At 40.4% G+C, this 18,054-nt stretch overlaps 1 protein-coding gene across 4 annotated transcripts in view; it reads left to right on the top strand.

Annotated features, from left to right (window-relative positions):
- Positions 1 to 15,926, top strand: part of RNF34 (ring finger protein 34) — a 32,544-nt gene extending 16,618 nt beyond the window's left edge. Inside the window, exons 1-7 of one of the 4 annotated variants that reach the window (XM_006910011.3) lie at positions 150 to 282; positions 2,531 to 2,600; positions 9,366 to 9,581; positions 10,696 to 11,106; positions 12,241 to 12,345; positions 12,612 to 12,813; positions 14,961 to 15,151. In XM_006910011.3, coding sequence (XP_006910073.1) covers positions 2,592 to 2,600; positions 9,366 to 9,581; positions 10,696 to 11,106; positions 12,241 to 12,345; positions 12,612 to 12,813; positions 14,961 to 15,151 — 1,134 coding nt within the window. In that variant the 5' untranslated portion in view covers positions 150 to 282; positions 2,531 to 2,591. Of the gene's footprint in view, positions 1 to 37; positions 283 to 2,530; positions 2,601 to 9,365; positions 9,582 to 10,695; positions 11,107 to 12,240; positions 12,346 to 12,611; positions 12,814 to 14,960 lie in introns of those variants that run through there. The other 3 variants (XM_006910012.3, XM_006910013.3, XM_006910014.3) reach the window with 3 other exon arrangements.
- The last annotated feature ends 2,128 nt before the right edge of the window (positions 15,927 to 18,054 follow it).

Here is an 18,054-nt window from a genome sequence, read left to right as displayed (position 1 = left end):
CAGGCCGCGCCGGAGGCCCCGCCCTATTCCCACCGTTCTATTGGCTCTGGTGACCTTCCCCCCCGAATGGCGGCTCTGGATTGGCCGGCTCGGCTGCCGCTCGGCGCTCTTCCCAGAGGCGCGCGGCGGGCGTGGTCACGCCCCTTACGTCCGGACGCTGGGATTTCTCCGGGGGCCCAGGGATCGCCGCCCAGAAAGAAGGAGGGCGTCTGCGCGAGGGGCTGCTATGGTGTTGAGTTCCCGGGCAGAGCCGACCGAGACCTGGCGGTCCCGGCCATGAAGGTGAGCGACCGGTGGAGCAGGGCAGTCCTTACTCTCCTATCCGGTCGGGGCGCTCGAATTGCCTTCTTTTCGCCTCAGCGGTTTCCCCGCCGGCACTTTTCCGGAGAGCTCTGCCGAGAGGCGCCCCCGGCCGGCGTCTAGGTCCCTGGCCGGCCCAGGGCGGAGATCCTGGGCACCTGGACTTATCTAGTTCCCACAGCATTTCCCGTCCGCGAGCCCGAGGAGGGGGAAGAGGCCGGGCGGCCTCAGCGCTCACGCCCGGGGGCCCCCTTCCTGCGCCGGGCCCTGTCCGCGTCCTCGGGGGCCTGAGGCAGACCCACGAGTGCTCGCCTCAGCCCTCCGCGCCTTTGCCCGTAGCGTGCATTCTCCCGCCCTGAGTCCTTGAGCTAACCCAAATGTCGGGGACACCACAGGACTGTCGCAGGATGCAAAGTGCGGGACGACGGGAGTTGGAGTGGTGCGCGGAGGCGTGAGGCTGGGGCCGGGCTAACAGGTTAGAAATGCCTCAGGGCAGGGATTTCATCCCGAAGGATTCCTTCGTGGGCTTAACATGGGTGCCGTGACCTAGAGCGCTAGCAAACTGCGTGTCTCCATCACCACTAGGTACGCAGCAAGTAATTTGACAGCAGCTGAGTGTTCCAAGGTGGGTGGGAGTGAGAGCGTGGGAGCATCACTGAGAGAGAAGTTTAAGAGAAGGGGGGAGATTCTGGTCTACTTTGGGGAGCTGAGAATTCTCAGGAACTTTGTACAACAGGCAATTCAGGTATCGATTCATTTGCCGAACTCAAACCAAGTGGGATGAGTCATAAGGTGATGTTATTTCATACAGCCGATTTCAATCATCTCAATGAAGAGGTGCGCTTGATGTGGGTAAGAAAAACAGCAGAATGTGCTGCTTCCTTAAAATTCGACCTTCACGAAGTCCCAAAGATTTACTGTGGAAGACGAATAAAGGAGTGTCAAGTGGCTAGAGAAATTTAACAAATATTCTGTTGAACTTTTCATGTGTGTTAGCTCAGAGTGAGATAGTGTGAGTAGGAGTAATTCAGAATACAATCCCAGCCTTTAGGAGTTTGCCAATCAAAAGAGAAGAGATATTCTCAGGTTACCACATTATGAAAAAAAATGTGATGAAACCCTTAGGAGCAAGAAAGAATATTTCTGGCTGCAGGAAACAAGGAAGCTTTTTGGAATCAGTACCTTTTGGACTGTGCATTAAAGTATGAGGCTATCGGAGGAACTTATTTTAAACTTCCCAGTTTAGTTATAAAATATTTCGACTTAGAATACCTATTAAAATGTCTAAAACTAGCTTTTTTTTTCTGAACCATTACCTTTCTGTGTTAAGACCAAAAAACAAAGTCGAGATCTTTACATATAATGCCTCAAAGAATGTCAGTATCTCTATTAGTATTAAATTTATGGGCCATCAAGGAACTAGATGTAGAAAGAGAGAATTAGGAAAAGATCCAGTGTTGAATTTTGTTAATCAAGTTCTTTAAAAACAAGTGTTTTTGAATTTAGGTGGAAGAGTTGGAATTTCAGAAACAAAGTTTGATGGCAATTAAAACTTATAGAAAAGATGTGTATTTTATGAAGCAAAATGCAGACCTAAATAGACATCAGTCTGAGTGAGATGACAATCATGAAGATTCTGTTTTTCATTTGTTTTTGTGGAAACGATTAACAAAATTTAGGGTTTGAGATCTTTATTCAACTTGATGTTTTATACTGGAATTGTTTAATTGTAGGGTATGCTCATCTGTAGGTGTCTGGGTAGGGTAAGTGATTCCTGATTTAATGGAATTTTAAAATGTGAATGTTCATCTGAGCAAGTACTTCTTTCAGTGAAATTAAAATTACTTTGAAAGCTACCCAATCAGATAAATACATCTTCACTCAAATCCAAGAGCAGCTGATTTTGGTATATGTGTGGAATGGGTATCTCCTTTCTTACTTTAACTCGTTTGTTTAGAAACTGATGTTTTGAGATGTTATAGGTCTCAAGAATCAAGTAATTGTTTAATCTTAGAGTAGCATCTAATTAACTCCCTATAACAAATTTTTTTTAAAAAAATCAAAATTGATGTTTTATGTTCATTTGATTTAATCCACTTGTTTTTCCATATTTATATTGCTCACCCTTTTTTAATTGTACTAATCGTGTTCATTCTCCTATGCTCAAAATGAAATATCAAGGAGAGAGTAATCTTTGACTGTAATTTCCTTTTCTTTTTTTCTCTGAAAGGTGGGGGATTGGTGCTAAGGATCAAGTATACTGTTTTAGAAAAAGAAAACAAAATCCAAACATGAGGAAGGTATGATCTCCAGAACATGTTATTGTAAAACTCTTATCAATTTGACCAGATGTCTTGCCTAAAAATATTACATTTTTAAGATCAGCATCTGTTTTTGCAACCTGCTTAATGTCTAAATGGTATTAAAAAAATAATTTAGGATGTAGGTAGAATTTCCTCCTTTGCGGTATATGGTTTGATATTTGGTCATTAATATAGCAGAGTTCTTTGTATATTGTATTTCAGTTGAAGCAGCAGTTTCAATAAATCCTTTCACATTTTAAGGAGCATATGTTTCCACAGTAGCTCTAAAAAGGGTAAAGATTTTTGCTTATTTCAACCGTGTCTTCTGTTTTAGTTTCTGAAGGAAAATTTAACCTAAGCGAAATTTAAACTGTAAAACTTATTGTTTTATATTATTGGTTTTAAGATTTGAAACATCTTTTCCTATTGTTTGCACCAGGGACATTGAGTTTTAGCAAACTAAAAGTTGTTTGGAGTTTAAAACAAAGCCTTTAGTGGTTGAATTCTCTGAGGATGCTTTTAGCACTAAATCCCTGCCAGGTCCTTGTAGCTTCTTACAACATCCAAGAAAATGTTCTTGAATTTGAAACTTGTAGGTTTATCCTTAAAATTACTGTGTAAAATATTACCATATTTAATTTAGGGTTGTGGCAAGCAACTCTTAGGAAGTGGCATTATGATTACTGCTGCTTATCTAGTTTAATCGAAAGCAAATGATATAGACTATGATCATTTAGTTTTCTACTGTTTTCAAACCCATCAACTTTCTCTCTCTGGCTGGCATTTAATCTTCATAGAAGCCACCATAGCTTTTATCTTCATTCTAATTTGCCTGGTTCCTGTTACATTTGGTAGAATCTTTAAAAGGGATCACATCCTGATGTAGTTTAGAATAGGATTCAAAATTTGTAGTAAACTTTTTGTTAATTCTTTAAATTGAGCATTTTGGAAGTATCCCCTCTCCCCTTACAGGGATTCTAAAAGCACATTAGATCATACACATACACACAATCAAAGACAGCTGAACTTTGAGGCCATTTGAAACCTGGCACTCCGCCAGAAAGAAGAATGGGCTGCTGCTATTGCAAAGAAACATACACATTTCCTCTTGCTTTGTTGACTGAAACTGTGATTCAGAATGGGCTTGTGTTATGTGAATCTGACTCAGGAACCTGGGTGCTTATAAAATTGGTAGTTTATTGTGAAAGTAAGTGTCACAGCACTGGAAACTGTCAGTCCAGCTCATACAAATTGTTTAGGTTTGTGGATAACACTCCCCCTCCTTTATACTCCTACTGAGGGGAGGGATTTTCTAATTCATTCTCTAGGAAAACAATAGAGGAACTACAAATAGGAAACAAAACTTTCAGCTTTTCTGCTAGCAGAGAGAAAAGAGGAACTTTTATGTTGGTGAGTTTTAGCAAAGAAGCTAAACATGCTTGGGCTCAGTACTTTATGGGACTTTCTCAGATTATCTTGTAGGGGGATGGCAGGCTGGTCAACTATATGTTAGGCTGCTATTGGTCAGCTGTGGTGGTGACTGGATGTTGTATTATCTAGACCAGTTAACTGCAAAGGTAAAGTCATGTTCTCCAACTGGTATCAGTAAACACGCAAACATATAATTTCTATTTCTGTCTTATTTTTTGACTAGTTCCAAATTAGGAGTGAAAAAAAGGTAGTGTAATTGGTTCTCAAAAATCTTAGTGCATTGGCTTTGAAAAAAACCACAGTAACTGGCACTGGATATCAAAATAACATGAGGAAATCTAAGTGTCTGTGGCAGTCTAGACAGGAGGCTTTAAAATTTAATTTCTTACTATGGGCCATGTAAGTTTTTTAATATGGTACCTGGTTCTTAACATAAAACTTAGGCAGGCCATGGTCCCAGAGCTAATCTATTCAGGACCAATTTTGGCCTAAGAGGCTGTGTTGGAAAGGGATTCAATTATCAAAGTCGTTTATTTTCAGTAGCCGCTGATGGCTAGAAAATAAACTGTAAATATAGCTAAATTCCTTCCGCTGGGAGTTTTGTGCCAGGCATAGGTAGATAGTTGCCTGTTTTGGTTATTCTCTCTGTTCTGAACTACATTCACGGTTAAAGTAGGAAATGTAGACATCTTTACAGATTATTCTTTCTAACCTCTTGGATTCATGTAGTTTAGCTTGTTTGTAAAGTCCTCCCAACCATGGTCCCCAGTAGGATTTAGAATTGTTAAGTCACGTAGGCCCAGATCATAGCTTCAGTTTTCAGCAATCTAGGCTTCGGCTTCATTCGTGGAGGGCAGTAAGTGTTCTTTTTTAAATAAGCAAATAAAAGATGCATGGTGACACCTGTCTGTAACAAATAGACCTCTTTGAAATTAAGGCAGAGCAACGACTCAGTGAATTTACTGCAAATTCAAAGAGCCAAAGGTGTATGCCTTGTTTGCTTAGGAAATGAGGCAATCTAGGAGTATATTCTTCAATTAGTACCAAAAGTTGAGCAGAGAGCGAATAAAATAAAAATATTCTTCAATTTAGTACCAAAAGTTGAGCAGAGAGCGAATATATTCTTTAATTTAGTACCAAAAGTTGAGCAGAGAGCGAATAAAATAAAAATACAGGAATTCAGGCTGATTGAACTGACAGAAGATCTTAGAGGGTAGGGAAGACAAATGGAAAGAACAATGAACTTAGGTCTCTAAAGCGTTTAAAGGGAGGGTACAAAAAGGGGAAGCTTTTTGGTCATTACCCGACCAGATATAACTGGGAAATATAACAGAGTCAGAGAGTTAAGAGCTCAGAGAATAAATTGGCATGCCCCGCACCTGTCAAGAGCCCGCATTTAATATAACAGAGTCAGAGAGTTAAGAGCTCAGAGAATAAATTGGCATGCCCCCCACCTGTCAAGAGCCCGCATTTAATAAACTTTTGGAAAATACTCTCAAATAGTTCCCCAATTGTTTTTATAGATTTTGTCACTTGAAAATGGGGACTGTTGTATCAAGTAGTAAGAAAATTTGGACAAATCTGAAAAAGTCAGTATAGGATACTTCAATCATCATTACATGAACATCACATACTAAAGGGGGTGATACTTCAATCATCATTACATGGACAACACATACTAAAGCGGGTGGGGGGTTGGGGAGATGGAGCCCAAGCCTGGGAGGATTCATCTTCTGGGTAGATTCTTCCAACTTAGAGATGAAGGAGGACAAAAATAGTTAGAATACTGGCTGTTTTTGGCAGACCTAATAATCACTGTCTTTCTCTCAGTATTGGAGATTTCACACAAGAAAACCTGTAGAAGAATAAGTTAGGAAATACAAAGTTTGGGCCAGAAAGCAAAGTTCAAGTAAATGAAGGCAGGCACCAAATTCCAGCAAGTTTCAGGCCAATATGTGGCAAAAAGAAAGGAACTAATTTAAGAATCAGATTACGTTAACACTCAGCTGACCCTTTCTGAAAGGATTAGGGGAAACCATAGAGAGAAAGAAACACTAGAGGCAAGTCCCACGACTTCAGCGGGAAAAAATGTAGACAGGTCATGAGGAGCATATGGCTGAGATTGTTGGTTTTAGAGTTCTAGAGACATAGGCTTCTGAAGTAACTATAGACCCCCTGTGTTCAGGAATCTGCTGCAAGTGATTCTCCAGCTAAAACCGTGTAGGCAGGAAGGAGAAATCCCCTAGACTGAGCAGTTGTTAACCTTTTAACCCCAGCTGTACATTCAAATCACATGGAGAATTTTGAAAAAATTCTGATGCCCAGGCTGTACCAAGACTAGTTAAGTGAGAATCTCTGGCTGGGACCCAGGCATCAGTATTTTTTAAGGCTCCCCTGGTGGTGGTGAACCACTGTCTTAAGGGTGGTTTCACAGGCCCAGGCATTTCCTTAGCAAGAGGCAGCAACAGCAACCACTGTGGTACAGGACTAAAAATAACTGCTCCAGAGAAGTTGGGGAGGTTGAAATCACAAAAGAAAGCACCTTCATTTGAGCACTGGGGTGCTAGAAAACACAGGGATTAAAGGAGAAATGGAAATTAAGTTTTGAAAATATGCTGCATGGAAAATAAAACTAATGACTGGGGCTTCCACTGTTTCAAATTTCTGACCTTTTAAGAAGGCTGGAGTTTCCAGTGCTACTGTCAGGATAACAGTACAGGTAGAAAGACTTACCCTTCAAGATAATGCTGAGAGTATTCTCTTATTGGGAGGTTTTGTCCAAATTTAAGTTCACAGATCTAAGAGCAAACCCTAGATATTTCAGTGATTACTCTTTTCTCCTGCTATGGTCTTCGATTGAGTTGTACCAAATATTAGGTTATAGCAACAACAGTCTGGGGTTGGCTTGGGCTCTTTTTTAATTTTTATTTTATGATAAGGTGACCAAAAGAAGATAAGAGTGTTCTTTTCACTGTTTTCCCTTCTGGGGAATAAAGATGAAATTCCCTCCTCTTTATAGAAACATGAGGAGTGGGACAAAATTGTTACCCTCCAGTATTGATGTCTACACAGAGATTCCAATGTGTTCCCAAAATAAATCCTTCTGTTCCCTTTACATGAGCTGTGAATGTTTTCAGCCTAGAATTTAATGATCATATATATTCATTAGCATGGATTAACTCTCATTGTGAAGCTGATTCTGATCGAACAAAATGTCTGACTGCTGCTTTTAAAAGGGAATATCATTTGAGATTTTAGCATGCTAGGTCAAAATCATTTTTTACCTTTATTACTCTTTCTCAGTAAGACAATTCGAACTTCCAAAGTAGCGCAGAAAATTTAAATAATGTTACATTGCCTTTAAAGAGGTAAAGAAACCTTTACATAGTTCTATACTTATCAGTTGTGATGGTAGAACTAGATGCTGTGGAAGAAAGAAAGGAACTTTCACTGGAGCTGGGGAGACATCATCTCCCAGGAAATCAAAAAGGGGATAAAATTGTTTAGTAGCTAGGTCAGCTGTTTAATTGTTCAGTAGCTAGGTCAGCAAGCTGAAGCTTCTCCAAAACTTTACTTCTTTAAACTCCTGGAATGAAGAATAGTTTATCCCAGTGGTACGTTCTACAGTTGAGGTATAACCCCCCCAAAAAACGTTATGTGCAAATTGAATGTTTTAAAACATTTTCAGTTTTAAGAGCTCACTGTTTGAAGCACTGTAGATGAATCCTTTGGTAAAAGAACACTCACTTAAAATGAACTGTTAGTAAATCTGGATTTTCATCCTTTTATATTTAAACAAACCATGGCACTAGAGTCTGAGATAATATATTTGTTTAAAGGTATGAACTATTAACTACAATTTAGCCTGACCTTTAAAGGCATCACTATTTCTTGAGAATTATAGAGCGTGAAGTTATATAATACTTAAGTCAGTGACCCTGATACTTATTACCATTTGAACCTTATATTGTGGTTTCTTATTGCTTTGCCTTCTCCTTTCCCTAAATTTAATACAGCATTTTACTTCTGGGTATTAAGAATAGCATGATCCTTCCGTAGCATTCCAAATAGCCTTTCAAGATTGTTAAAAAAAAAAAAAATTTTTTTTAAGAGCTTGTTGGACAAACAGTGAATGTTTGGCAGTGAATTAAATGAACTGTGCCACTGTCATGTGCTGCCATTTTAACTATTAAGACCTCACCTGCCTGGACTTCATTACCTATCACATGATCTAGAGTCTAGAATATGCTTAAGAATTAGGACAAGGGGTAAAAGCCCATTGGTTCCAAACACTATAACTTTTATACTTTAAGCATGGAAAATGCCTTGTGTCCTCACTAAACAAATATCTATATTTCTAACAAGCTTGGTTATCAGGTTTCTGAGTCTGCAGTAAAAAAGGAGATAGGTTGCTAGATGTTGGTATAGTGATAGCACTGGTGGTTCATAGAAAGAGAAGAGATGAGAGATAAATCTATAAAAGGCAGTATATTTGTTTCAGGCCATTTAGTGGAGTGGCAAATAGCTCATACACTTTGGGAAGTCTTTATGGTTCTTAGGTCATCGAAAATTATGTTCAGTATTTTCAGTTTAAAAAGGTAGGAAAACTGCTTTTTAAAAATATTTTCCTTAATGTCAAATTAAGACATACTTTATAAAAAAATTTGGAAAGTAGATAAAAACTCAAAATATACAAGATACATTAAAACCTAGAGAGCCTAAGTTGGCATTTTGATGTTTTCCCAGCCATTTTTTTAAAATTAAAATTTTATATGTGCCATAGTTTATTATGCCCAGCTACAAATGAGAGAACAGAAGCTTAATGAAATTAAGTAATTTGAAATTATATTATTTCTACTAAATGATAGCTGGGGAAATCTGCCTCAGCCTATAGAACTGCGCTTTCTAGTATGGTAGTCAGGTAGAACACAGGATGCACAATTAAATTTGAGTTTCAGATAAAAAAAATATTTTGAAAACACACCCCAAGTATTGCACAGTATATTATACTTCTATCCAGTCATTTTTTTCCTATGTGCGTGCACATGTCTCTCTGAATGTGTTGGTTTTGTTTTTTAATATACTTTGGTTCATCTTCTGTCTTTCCCTCGGTTTAACAATATATCATGAATATTCCCAATGCCAAATATTTTTTTCAAATATCAGAAAGTTATCTCTTTCGAAATAGCTTAAAATTTTGATGCTTAAAAGAAAAACTTCAAGAGTTATTTAGGACAAACCTATCTCTCCAGAATGGCACACCCCGAGGATCCCAGAGAGCCCAGGTTCTACTTAACTTTCAACTGGTCTCTACTTGTGTTCCCTTTCCAGGCGGGTGCCACCTCTATGTGGGCTTCATGCTGTGGGCTGCTGAATGAAGTCATGGGAACCGGAGCTGTCAGGGGCCAGCAGTCAGGATTTGCTGGAGGCACTGGTCCATTCAGATTTACAAACTCGAGTTTTTCCACTTACCCACCAGCACCTACAGAAGGGCCTAATATAGTTTGCAAAGCCTGTGGACTTTCATTTTCAGTCTTTAGAAAGAAGGTGAGTTGATTAAATGTTACATACAAAAGATATATATATCAGTTCTTAATTTTATATAATTTTGAAATCTTATGAACCATTTCTTTTAATAAAAATATCAAAGTTACTTTTATTAACCATTTCCTATTTAGAAGAGTACTCAGTTGAAGGGACTATATATTACTATCAAGTTTTCTGACTAGATATTGGTGCGCAGGCATCCTTTCTCCTGATCTCTGGCCTGTTTGTATACTTTGATTCCTCCTGATGGTGCTTGTGTTCTGAAGCAAGAGATATTAGTCTGTAGTTTTGTTCAGAGATGATTTACTATAACTGATCTCAAGTTTCAAAAAAATGTGTCCCTACCTATATTATTAAATTGACTGAAGAAATGAATGTAAATGTTAACTACTGTTTAGAAATTCAACATGAAACACTTGGGTTAACAATTATTTTCTCTAGGACAGAACGTCTTTTTTTCTGAGAACCATCATATTGCTGGCCATCTCACAGTCTTTGATTGTCAATTCAGTCCTTTGAAATGCTTAAGGAACGAGGTGTTAGCTTGTGGGAACAATGCACCAAGCAGAAATGACCCCATCTTAGGGTCTTCTTTAAGTTTTGATAGTGGAATGGCTTTGTGATTAAGGCTGTGTAGGGTGCAGATTACTGGTATCAGTTTTGTGCTCTATTTGCTTGGATTGACCTTGAGAGATCAGTTGCCTCTTTCTGCTGTGCTTCCCCACCCCCTTTTTAAATGGGGAAATTGTTCATATATGAAAGAGCAGGAAGAGTTTGTGGTTGCGCTTTGTGCTCCATGTGGTTCAAGTCAGCTCTCTTCTGCTAATTACATGTTTGCACCAAGGGGTGGAAAGGTTCTAATTCATTAACACGAGAGTGTATATTTTTCTTAAAGGGCTGTATTTGAACTTCTGTGTATCCAAACTGCTTTAGCAGTGACTGAATTTTCATGGCTTTTGGAACACAAAAACGCCTGCGAGAATAGTCTAGTACCACAGAGGACTTCATAAGAACTAGAATTGAATTTTAATACAAGGCAAAAAGAAAGAAAACGAATGCTTTCACGATGGCTCGTATCTGGCTGTTATTAAATGCTTCTTTTCTGTTTCTTCAGCATGTATGCTGTGACTGCAAGAAGGATTTTTGCTCTCTTTGTTCGGTCTTACAAGAAAATCTTCGTAGATGTTCCACTTGTCACTTACTACAACAGACGGCCTTTCAGCGCCCTCAGTTAATGCGACTGAAAGTGAAGGATCTGCGGCAGTATCTCGTTCTTAGAAACATACCAACTGACACCTGTCGGGAGAAGGAAGACTTGGTAGATCTAGTACTGTGCCATCACGGGCTGGGCTCTGAGGACGGCCTGGACACGAGCAGTCTGAATTCTTCAAGGTCCCAGAATTCTAGCTTTTTCAACACACATTCATTTTTTTCAAACTATACAGCCCCTTCTGCTACCATGTCTTCGTTTCAGGGGGAGCTTATGGGTGGAGACTGGACCTTAAGATCTGGAGCGCTGGCACAGGTACGAGGGAGTCATTACCCCGAGGGCCTGGCCTTTCTGTTCTCAGCCATGTGCGGGGGGCCCTTTGGGGCTTGATGGCTCCTCATGGAAGCAGAGGTTCCACATGCTCCTGATCTCTGTGCTTATAGGCTCTCTTAATGTGAGTCTCTGAGCTTAGAAGCTAGGTGACCCCAAAGTCAGCTATCCGAAGGGCCCCAGAACAACTCATCAGTCTTGACCTTGTTTACCTCAGTTTCCCTATCTTAAATACTAACTATTGAAATGACTAAAAAGTAGCATATAAACATTCATGGGACTATTTGTGTGTCTGTCTTCTAAATAGTCAAATTTGAAAAGGCCAAGCTAAAAGTTTTATCATTTCTCAAATGAGAGCTGGCATAATTATTAGGCAAAGACAAGACAAGACTGAGTTTTGGGGCATCACACATGAGGTATGGGTCTTCGGATGCTACCATATGGTGCTTGTGAACCAGTGGAATGGAATATTTGAAACTGGGAACTGACTTAGACTATTGTAGAGCTATGGTCAAAAAAAAAAGCCATAGGAGAAAGATATGAAAGAAGTACATACACCAAATCAAAGGGATTTCTGTTCTTCCTAAAGAAAAGAGTACCTCCGACTGTTGAGGAATTTCTAAAAACTAGAACTAGCATCAGCCATTAGCCAAGTCCAGAAAGTATCCTTTGGAATTAAGATTGAGATCTTTCAAATACCTGACACTTGGGCTGATATTAGAGCTTTAGTTTCTTTCTGTATCTTAGAGGCTCCAGTTAAAACTATCCACATGCAGGTCCTTTGGTAGTGACTCATTACAATTCCATACACTTACGGCTTTGGCGTTCCGTGTTGGGATCTTCCGAGGGGAGTTGATGTATCCTGGTTAGGTTTTATAAATTCATACACACCGAGGAATTTGGCTTTTGTGGTAACTTTGTGGAAGGGGTGTTTACGGAATCGCGTGGGGCCCAATTCTTTGGGAGGCGAGGCAGCACTCAGGATCCAGAGGAGCTGCGTAGTGTACCCGGTGTGGGGGCCTTCTTGGGGAGGGTCTGTGGGAAGGTTTTCTCCAGTGGTAAATATGGGTCAATAGGAAAATGTGATTCTGGACTCAACTAGCTCCATTATGTGTATAGGTACAGAGTGAAATAGCCTCAGCAAACATAGAAGATGATGATGACGATGACGACGATGATGACGATGACGATGATGATGATGATGAAGAAAACTTGGAGGAACCGGTGAGATATCCTATAAAATTTGGTTTTCCTGACATGTCACCCTGGCAGGGAGGAAAAATACCTATGTGCATTTTTGCTAGATTAGCACAGAATGTTCCTCTGTTTTGAATATAGCACACGTATAAAACACTTTAAGGACTGACAAGTCCGAAAGCACTGTCCAGGGCCAGTGATAACTATGGGGTGAGGGAAGCATGTCGCTTTCCTTGCTGTGGGAGGTCTGGATTTAGAGGGACAGAGGTAATAGAAGTGCTTTTTGATTTCAGATGCCTGGCCTCTCTAAGAAAAGAGTGAGAGCTTCACTGTCTGACCTGTCAAGCCTTGAGGACGTGGAAGGGATGAGCGTGCGCCAGCTGAAGGAAATCCTGGCTCGGAATTTTGTCAACTATTCTGGCTGCTGTGAAAAATGGGAGCTGGTAGAGAAAGTCAACCGGTTGTACAAAGAGAATGAAGAAAACCAAAAGTCATGTAAGTTAATTTTTCCTTTTCCCCCTATAGTATCCTTACTTAGGCTTTAGAAACTGGGCTGTTTCTGTCACAATTAAGTCAGATTAATATCTGAGAAAATTATGTATCATTTAATTGAGTGCAACTTAGTTATATGAACATTTACAGATCTTTTACATTTTAAATTCATTCTGTGATGCTGGCTCTGAGACCACCATTGCCAAGTGAGTTAGATAATCATTTGCTCAGTCTGGTTTTTCTTGCCATAATATGTTAGAAGTCTAATGAAATTCCTGTATCTACAAAAATGCTTGTTTTCTCACTAACCCTTCAGGTAGGCCAATATTTTGGTTATTTCAGTTTACCTTTTAAATCTTAACTGTGGAAAAACAATTCCCTAGGCCAAGATGTTAAGTATTTATCAGCATCAAGTATTAGTAGGTTTCTGTGTAAGTTGCAAAAAAGCCGAGGTTAAGAACTTCTGAAGTATTTATTGAAGCGTGGAGCAGGAATCCTCAGTGGCTAACAAGGGCCAAGCCACAGAGCATTTATAGGCAAGAAAAAAGAATTCTGTGATGTTGACTGACAAATACTGTGTTCTTATCTGGACTTAACCAGAAACACTCCCCTCCCATCATTAACTTTTTATCATCTTTAAAAGCTGGTTTTTATAATACAGCATTTGTTGACCAATGGGTTTATGCCTAGAATATGTAGAAAGTATTTTGGCACACCTATTCCTGAGATGATGCTACAGTGGTAGATAAAGGACTCTTAATCCTCAGAGCCTCCTGAGGTTGTGGGCTGTGGCTGGGAAATGGCATCCTGGTGGTGAGGGGAGGTCGGTTTACATAGAAAATGTAAATGCCAACTGTGCACAGTGCTTGCTGGCAGTGCGGCCTCTCCCACCCTCAGGGAGTTTATGGTAGAGGCAGCCATGACATGCATGGCTGCCTAAGTGCCTTTCTCAGTTAACTCACTGCTCAGTCTATCACTGGTCCAATCTCCAAGCTCATGGAACACATTTTGTTTTGAGCACAGCTAGAATCTTTCTTAGCCTGACTGGCTTCAGCCATTCAGGACGAGATTCACCCCAGTACCCTTATCCAATAGCTTTGGCAGACTCTGGCTCCTCTGCTGTATGTTCAGAAGTTGTAAGAGTTGGAAGGAACCTTCCATACAGGAGAGGAAACCAAAGCCCAAACTTAACTCTCAAAAGCCTTCTACTGTCTTCTCCATCAGCTCATCTGTCATCTTATCTCATGGATCCTTCCTGCCCACCCTCTAGTAGTGGCATGGGCCATGAACCAGTTTACAGTAATCTCGACATGACAATGTTTATTTTTCTTAAATCCGGGTACTACTAGCTTTTCAAGCTTGAATTCCTGTTTTTAGCCATATTCTAACCATATTCAGGATTCCCATTGAGCCTTTCTGTGACCTGTAGAAAGGGAAGCCTCAGTAGCCAAAGTTCTGTAGCCAAAACTCAGCTGAAAAGAACTTTTTAAACTCATTCACAACCTTTCTTATTCAGATTCTGGATTTTCTTAGAACCTAATCTGAGCCAGAGCCAGGATGGCCCATCCTTTTTGAGTTAGACTCCAGCAGTACCGTGATGGCCAGAAACACAGACAGCTTTCGAGATGCTTCCAAGGCCAGGAGATGTGTCGGGGTGTGTAGGCTACTCCATGCACCGCCCCTCGTCACTTCCCTATCAGTGGGGATGAACAGCTCCTCTTCCTACTGGGAGGAGGCTCCCGAGACTGCAGCTTTCTCAAGGCCACACGAGTGGGCTGGACAGGCCAGTGGTATTCTGACTCCATAGTCCATGTTTAGGACAACTTAGGGTTTCTTTGTTGTTATTTACAGAGACAATCTGTCCTTTTAACAAAAACCTTGGATTATATATAGAATCAAATAGCTAACATTTGTTGGGCATCTCATTCCTGACCCTAAGCTAAGCATGTCTCCTTTATCCATCACAGAACACCCTACCTGTATTATTTTAGGCTGTATTATTGCCATTTCTAGTGGAGGGAAGTGCAGAGAAATTGGGTAAGTTATTTCTTACGGTAGGGTCACTCTGGGCCTGCCACGGTCACTCAGCAGGTGGCTCTCCGCCTGTCAGGAGTCCTTGTCGGCAGTCCCAGCTCTCTGTTGCCTTTCAGATGGTGAGCGGCTGCAGCTGCAGGATGAGGAGGATGACAGCCTGTGCCGTATCTGCATGGATGCCGTCATCGACTGTGTCCTGCTCGAGTGTGGCCACATGGTCACCTGCACCAAGTGTGGCAAGCGCATGAGCGAGTGTCCCATCTGCCGGCAGTACGTGGTGCGCGCTGTGCACGTGTTCAAGTCCTGAAGCAGAGGCTGTCCCAACAGGACGCAGGTCCCCGACAGGACACTCGCCTCCGAGCCTGAGCCCAGATGTTTCAGTACACAGAAGGGCCTGGACACTTACCGTTCAAAGCTATTTTTAGAAGTTATTTTCACTACTAATTAGGGACAGAGATTCATCCTAAATTACAGCAACATCGGTCCATGCCATATGCCTGTCAGCCTGTGGACTTGCTCAGCAACCCAGGTTCGGCCCGGCTTCATCACATCTGTGATCAGTAATTGCTGAAGTCAGATTGCTTATGGCATCAGCTCCTCGCTCTTTGGAGGGCATTTATCCTCTTATTTTTCCTTCCTCCTAGTTTTAAATTACTCAAATGTTTGAATCTTCAGTTCCCTGGATGAGATCACTGTCCACATGGTGACCGTCACGGTACACAGTGAGCAGTGCCACCTCCGAATATTCATTTTTGTTAGTCATGTATATTTTAAATGCTACTATTCGATGAATGTACAGTTCCACATTGTTGCTATTTCTGCATTTAAAAGTAATTGGAAGCAACTGACATTCTATAGTCAACTGCCAGGGCCTTAGACTAAACATGTCCATTTTTGTTCAGGTACAGCTTTTTATAGCAAGGGCTGCATCTAGCTGCTTTTCATTAGAGAAGTGTGTATGTTAAATTCTTTATTAATGTGTAATTGGTTTACACTGTTTTGTATAGTGAAAGTGTATTTTCCGTGCTACCGCTAGCTAATTTGAACTTTAGGAATAAAATTAGATTTTCAAAATGTTTTTATTTACATTGTCCTGGTCAGTTTCTGATTCACTTGGGTACAGCACGAATGGGCATCTGCACCAGATCTAGAACTCTCCTTCCCAAGGGAGGGTGCACCTTCAGAAATGCTGCATCGTAGTAAGTTTCCCTAAGGAGTCACTGCTGACGGAGACCAGGTATTGTGCTAGGAGCTTTAAGGTTATCGCCAGCATTCTGAAATAGGTACTGCCTCCCTTCACAGATGGGGATCCCAACCTCTGAGAAAGAACTTACCTAAAATTTGTTAAAAGGCGGCCATGTCAAAATTTGAACTTAGCTCCGATGCCAACGTGTGTTTTTTTAAGTACTTTGCAGAAGAGTAAGAGACAAAAGAATAAAAACCATTAAGAACAGGAAAGGGCCCACGGGTCAGTTCGAGCACTGCGCCCCGCTCCTCACAACCAAACGAATGGAGGCAGGAGCCCGGCAGAGCCGGGGACAGACTCACCAGTGTTTTTATTTTTATAGCACATATCAGATGAGAAACCTAAGACATTAACTTATGCAAAGGGTTTTTTGGGACATTGGTCACCTGAAATATTTTAGAGTCTAATTGGGTGGGGGGGCAGTTGAGCTGAGACCTGTGGATTCCTTTCTCACTGGTAGTGGGCAGGTATGTTTTTAAGAAATGGCTTTTTGGTGTAAAACTGCATTGCAGTTTTTTTTTTTAATTGCTGGACAACATTCATGTTGTGTGTATATATATATTTTTTACTTTTTAACAGCCATCAGCTTGTTCTGTGTCCATTTCTATTTTGTTCATTTTATTTAAGATTGTACATATAAGTGAAATTGTACAGTATTTCTGATTTATCTTAGCCTAATGTACTCTAGGTCCACCCATGTTGGGCTCTCTATTCCACTGATCTGTATTTTCATTCCAGTAGCTTACTGTTTTGATTATTGTAGCTTTATAGTGTAGCTTGATATCAGGGAGCACACATCCCACTTTGTTCTTAAAAGTTTTTTTGGCTTTTTGGAGTCTTGAGATTCCATGTAAATTTTAGAATTCTAAGAATGCCATTGGCATTTTAATAGAGATTACGTTGAATCTGAATATTGCTTTAGGTAGCAAGGACATTTTATTTTATTAATCCTTCCATTTATATGTACCTTGTTTCTTCACTGTCCTATAGTTTTCAGATTAGATTTTCTCAATTTCTGATCGTTTCTTACTGGTGTGCAGCAACAGAACATTTCTATATATTCTGTATCCTGCAACTTTACTGATTTCATTTATTCCAATAGCTTTTTGGTGGAGTCTTTAGGGTTTTCTCTATATAGCATCATGCCATCTACACAAAATGTTTTAACTTCTTCCTTTCCAAACTAGATGCTTTCTTCTTTTCTGATTGCTGTGGCCGGGATGTCCAATATTGTGCTGAATGGAAGTGGTGATGGTGGGCATCTTTGTCTTGTTTCTGATCTTAGAGGAAAAGCTGTCAAGCTTTCACCATTGAATGTTAGCTGTGTTTGTCCTATATGGCATTTTATGTTGAGATATGTTCCTTCTATACTTAAGTTTGAATCATGAAAGGACGTTGAATTTTGTCAAGTGCTTTTTCTGCATCTATTGGGATGATCACATGGTTTTTATCTTTTAGTTAATGTGATGTATTACATTTACAGGTCCTGGACCACCCTCGCATCCCTAGTATAAATCCCACTTGGTCATGGTGTATAATAAGCCGCCTTATGTATTGTTGCATCTGGTTTGCTAATTTTTTTTTTTTCTTTGAAAATTGCTGCATCTATGTTCATCAAAGATACTGGCCTATAATTTTCTGTTTTTGTAATATCGTGTCTGGTTTTGGTTTCAGGGTAATGCTGACTTCACAGAATGAGTTTGAAAGAAATGCCTAACTTGGCAGCTGAGTCCTAGTGGGTTTTTATCTTTTGACTCTGCAGTGAGTAACACATGCCTTCAGATGCTCAGGATCCAGAAGTCAATCAATAGACCTGAAAGTTATAGCAAGGGAGGCAGATAGCTCCTGTGCGCTAAGCCTCCTGCATAGAGCAGTGTGCAAAGAGCAGTTTGGCCAGTTGTGAAGAAAAACATGCCTTTCCACCTTTTCTGGTTTTGAGGGTCAAAGCATGTAAATCGAGGCCT

The sequence above is a fragment of the Pteropus alecto genome, unplaced genomic scaffold (assembly GCF_000325575.1).
Source record: "Pteropus alecto unplaced genomic scaffold, ASM32557v1 scaffold213, whole genome shotgun sequence".
Lineage (NCBI taxonomy): Eukaryota > Metazoa > Chordata > Mammalia > Chiroptera > Pteropodidae > Pteropus > Pteropus alecto.
The sequence above is the reverse complement of the archived record's forward strand: the minus strand, read 5'-3'. Positions and strand labels throughout refer to the sequence as shown.